Here is a 5,319-nt window from a genome sequence, read left to right as displayed (position 1 = left end):
TATATTTTTTTGCTGATGATAAGTGGATACTACAAGTACAGTACTTTGGAAACTTCATTTAGCTCAAACACTTTTGCGAAGTCCAAACAAATGTCGAGATCGTCACAGCCGCTATTCAGCTCCACCGTAATAAGTAAGATACATGACAGGTACCTATGCCTACATTGCAGAGGTTTAGTTATCCCAATGCATTTCTATTTTATGAAAACGGCAATTAAATGAAGACACTTTTCCATAATCTATCCGTCCAAAACGTTAGGTAATTTATCTTCAATGAGAAGACACGTACGAGGGGGGCCAAGTTCGGTACGACCGCGCATCGGTTGTCCCAGAGTTCATTCCTCAACCTCCTCTTCGGTGCTGACAACTACCGCAGCTCTCCTGTTTCTACTACTGCCACTTGGGGCACGAGTTGCCTGCTGGGTTTGGCCCTTCGCCAGAGCAGGGTAAATCATGAAATTCCGACAGCGAGTAGGTCGCATCATACTGCACAGAGATCGGGATGTCGGCGGACGTGAGTTCGGCAGCGAGGATGCCGGTGATGGTCACAACTGTGGCAGGCTTTTTCGAATTCATGGATGGCTTCAAAGGCCGGCGACGTCGCCACCGCCGATTGTCGTCCTTACCTACTGTCTTTTAACGGCACGGACTGCGTCGCCCCTGCGGATGCCCACTGCGTTCTCATCCAAAGCGACGTATGGGGTTGTTCATTCCTGAAGAAGGAATACACTTCGGGTGTCGATTCGGAGACCACTGCCGCATATGGTGGGGAACGACCCGATACGACTACCGACAATGGTGAAGGTGATCAGGTTGACACGATGCGACGGCGCAGAAGAGTCCATGTCCTCCGACGGAAGGGGTCCCGGCGTCCTACCCGACCGGGGAGAGCTTGACACCCTGCCCGGTCGAAGAATCTTCAACACCGTATTCGACTAAGGAAGGTCTGACGCCTTGCCCGACGGAGGAGGTCTTGACGCCTTATCCGACAGAGAAAGAACTGTCGCCCTACCTGACCGAAGAGAACTCGACGCAGTACCCAGCCGATAAGGTCTCAGTGTTATATCCTGGTGCGGGAATTCTGACGCCGTCCCGACTGAGGAAGTTCTGTCATCGTACCCGCCCGTAATTTCCTCGACGGGGTACTTGGCAGAAGAGGAGTCCGTGGCATACCCGACCGAAGAAGAATGGACGCCGTACTCGACCGAGAAAGCCTACCCGACCGAAGTAGTCTTGACGCCCTACCCGAGTGAAGAAGTCTCAACGCAAACCCCATCGAGAAAGTCTCGACACCGTGTCCGATCGATAAAGTACTGACGAACTACCCGACGGAGGGAGACTACCCAACTGAGGACGTTTTAGCAGAGTACCCAAGTGAAGAAGCCCGAGTATCCGATGGAAGAGCAATACCAGACTGAAGAGGTCTAATCACAGTATCTGACCGAAGATGTGCCGACGTTGTACCCAATCGACGATATCTCGACACACTACCTAACCGACACAATTTTAACGCCATGCCCGACGGAAGAGTCAACGCAGTTCCCTACAGAAGAAACCTCGACGCTGTAGTCAACCGATGAGACTGAGACCACTGAGGAAGTGTCGACGGAGTACCCAACCGAGGAAATCCTGGCGCCCTACCCAGCCGAAGAGACCTCGACATCCTACCCGACTGAGGAGGCTTTAGCACCATACCCGAGCGAGGACGCTTCCGTAAAGCGTCGTCCTCGCTCCGACAGAATATCCCATTAAAGATGGCTCGACGGAATAAGTGGCTGAAGTAGTGCCGACGGAGTTTTCAACACAGGAAGTCTCAACGCAATACCCAACTGAAGCGATTCTGACTGAGACCCCGACTGATGAAGTCTCAACACCGTGTCCTACCGATGAGGTTACCACGCAGCCTCCGACCGAAGCAGTCACAGCGCAGCCTCCGACCGAGGATGCTATGACGCAGCCACCACCGACCGAGGATGCTACGACACAGCCTCCGACCGAGGATGCTATGACGCAGCCACCACCGACCGAGGATGCTACGACACAGCCTCCGACCGAGAATGTTACGACGCAGCCACCGTGACAACGCAGCCACCGTGACAACGCAGCCACCGTGACAACGCAGCCTCCGACTGAGGAGGTCACAGATGAGCCCCCTACCACACAGCCGCCGACGACGTCGCCGCCAGAATCGCCGTGCACTAACCAAGGTACAAACGGTATTGGGGTGGAGAACAAGGTCCGCTACTTCAACGGTGGAATCTTTTCCTCGACGACAGGCCTCCGAAATGCTCAGTCGTGGCACTCGTGCTGCGATTCGTGCTGGGCTAACATCAACTGTGCTGCGTTTAGCTTCGAGCAAACATCTTCCACTTCCCTGTGCGAGTTGACGACTTTGACAACGGGCCGAACGACTGGACTAAACAACTGAGCAGCAACAGCCATTTTTCCTTAATAAAAAATCAAGTAGTTTCAGAAACGTTTCTAACACTTATCCGACTTCCCAGACTTCCATCTGTGACTTCCCAGTCGTCTTCGTACTTAGTCGCGTGCCGTCCGCTGAGCCAACCAACGCCCTCCCGGCGGGAGTCTCGACCAGCTCCGAGTCATTCTCCCTTTGAATCGTCGAAGAAGCGCCCCGACCGCCTCCCGCCACCCTCCAAAGGAAGCATGAGCAAGCTGAACTCCGAGCTGCTGTCGCAGGCCGTGGACGACATCCTGGCCTTCTCTGCCGGCGAGACCGTCACCATCAACGGTGACGAGCTCAAGGGCAAGAAGCGTAACTTTAACGAGACCATCGAGCTGCAGATCGCGCTCAAGAACTACGACCCGCAAAAAGACAAGCGTTTCAGCGGCACGTTCAAGCTGCCCACCGTGCCGCGCCCCAACATGAAGATCTGCGTGCTCGGTAACGCGGTGCACTGCGAGATGGCCGAGAAGGAGGGCTTTGAGTTCATGACGGTGGACGACCTCAAGAAGTTCAACAAGAACAAGAAGGTTATCAAGAAGTTTGCCAAGAAGTACGACGCCTTCCTGGCCTCCGACACGCTCATCAAGCAGATCCCGCGTCTGTTAGGTCCCGGGTCTTAACAAGGCCGGCAAGTTCCCGACCCTCGTGACGTCCAACGACTCGCTGACCGAGAAGGCCGAGGCCGTGCGCGCCACCATCAAGTTCCAGATGAAGAAGGTCATGTGCCTCAACGTCGCCATTGGCCACGTGGGTCTGGACAAGCAGCAGATTGTGGTCAACACGCAGCTGGCTGCCAACTTCCTGGCCTCGCTGCTGAAGAAGAACTGGCAGAACATCAAGGTGCTGTACCTCAAGTCCACTATGGGCCCCGCCGTGCAGATCTTCTTCTAGGTTTTTCTGTGCTGCCTTTAGTGCTGTATGGGTTACTGTGACTGGACTGAGAAGACAGTCAGCAAGACGTCTCACCATTGCATTTCTGGTGCAATGGAAGCTACTTCGACTTTGAAAAGGTTAACAATTTGAAGGGAATTTCGTTACCAGCAATTTGTGTTTTTATTTTTTTGCATCTTTATAACATGGCGGCACCGGAGCCAAGGTATTTTTATAAAACAGTAACAAATATCGAGCTCTGTGATGTAGCAACAATTTTTTGGTGCTTTGCGAACGCGTTGATTTTCTAGCGATACACGTTTCTTCCTGATAGCTGACCGTGCATCCTTCCTGGGCGATGTGGGCGCAAGATCAAATGCAAATTTGGATTTAGTGTGGCCACTGATGGCGACGAAGATCTTGCTGGCTCAGATGGTGTCAAACTACGTGGAGAGTGAGCAGGAAGAGGACGAGGAGAACACGACGTCGGCTGAGAGTCTGGAGGACGCTATGGATGATTGCGGTGATGAGGAAGAGTTGGCGATCACGGGACGTCGGAAGTCCAGTGAGAGTCGCATACACCGCCGTTCTCGCGTGTCGACACGGAGCGACGACAACCAGGCTGGTGTTGATGATGAAGGTGCCTTTAAAAGGGCAACACCATTTGTTCACTACGTCGAATGTCAGTTTGATTATTTAAAGCACATTGCTGCCACTTACCTACAGCTGTAGCTAGCAACATCCTATGCTTGTATTAAAAGACCTTGAAAGTGTATTCGACGGCGGACTAGAGAGGCCATCTAGAATGGCCATGCTTTCTCGAGCTTGTCGCCAAAATTGTCTTCGTTAAACGGCACCTTTGATTTACCAAAATCCGTTGAATCCGGAGCCAGCCGCGCTTCTTCCGTAAGTTGTTCCCACATGATGAGGTCCTGATACTCGCCATCTTCGGCGGAAAAGTCCAAATACGCTGAGCTGAAGGCCAGCTCAGTCGAATGAGTAACTCTAATCGAAGTGTTGGAACCAGGGGTGCGAGTTAGATTGCCACGTCTGCCATATATTTGGAAACCAGCAGAATAGCCCTCTGAAGGTGATCCCGTGTCCCTCGAATAGCGGTTTGTTGACGTCGACAGCGATACACCAAGAATTTTTGGTGTCTCCAAGTCCGGATTGTCAATCTACACCACCATACTCGCCCAGTCGTGTCGTCTCGAGGGCATGCCAGCCCAAAAGGCTTTCGGAAAGTACCATGCGAACATCATTGCCCATTTATCTTCGTACCACGAGGATCGGCCGTAAACTTGTGAGCCCAGGGGTGCTTCCTCGCAGCCGTCAGTCCCATTTCCACGGCTTTAGTCCGCCACTGGTCTCCCCAGCCACATTCACCGCTGGGAACGACACGCACCCACCGTCAATTAGTAGCATCGGTTTGAACTTAAGTGCTACCGTTTCCGATACCGTTACAGGTTTCAGGGCAATGGCTCCACTTCGTCATGATTAATTGTATCACCATGCACAGATTGGAGTGCTGCTAAATACAACACGACTGCCACAAAGAGGTTCATGAACACAAAAACTCGGATAAAGGTATGCTGGGAAGTGGAGTTTGATGCAGCAGAATTGGAAATGAGCAGAAGGGAGGTTCGGGAAAAGAAATCCGACAAACTTTGCAGAAATGGTTACTCACTGTACATCATCATTTTGAAGAGTAAAAAAAGAGATTACGTGCGGTACGAATCGCACTGAGAAGAATCAGCGGACTGAAGTAAAATCTTGTTAGAAGTCAATGTATCCGATATCGGTGTTTTCTGCAGCCTCTACAGCGTAGAGTGTTCATTGTGATCAGGCTTAAAATGCCAGTTACCGGTGACTTGTACTGTGTTTCTTGTAAAAAAAAATGTGTTGTGCAGCTGCTGCCATTTTATTTAGCAATCGCTAAACGTTAAAAAAAAATCTGACACTTGGTCACGCATACAGTACAG

At 51.8% G+C, this 5,319-nt stretch overlaps 1 protein-coding gene and 1 pseudogene across 1 annotated transcript; one reads left to right on the top strand and one right to left on the bottom strand.

The window, feature by feature from the left end:
• Nucleotides 1–2,616: 2,616 nt before the first annotated feature.
• PITG_22135 (60S ribosomal protein L10a-1) lies at nucleotides 2,617–3,511 on the top strand (the record flags this gene model as incomplete). The annotated part of the gene is made up of 2 exons (XM_002909920.1): nucleotides 2,617–2,994; nucleotides 3,092–3,511. The coding sequence occupies 2 exons, from the start codon at nucleotides 2,668–2,670 to the stop codon at nucleotides 3,356–3,358; spliced, it is 594 nt and encodes a 197-aa protein (XP_002909966.1).
• Nucleotides 3,512–4,140: 629 nt separating this feature from the next.
• Nucleotides 4,141–4,807, bottom strand: PITG_23222 (annotated as a pseudogene; the record flags this gene model as incomplete).
• Between the last annotated feature and the right edge of the window lie 512 nt (nucleotides 4,808–5,319).

Source organism: Phytophthora infestans, genomic scaffold (assembly GCF_000142945.1).
Source record: "Phytophthora infestans T30-4 supercont1.1289 genomic scaffold, whole genome shotgun sequence".
Lineage (NCBI taxonomy): Eukaryota > Oomycota > Peronosporomycetes > Peronosporales > Peronosporaceae > Phytophthora > Phytophthora infestans.
This window is presented reverse-complemented; position numbering and strand designations above follow the sequence as displayed.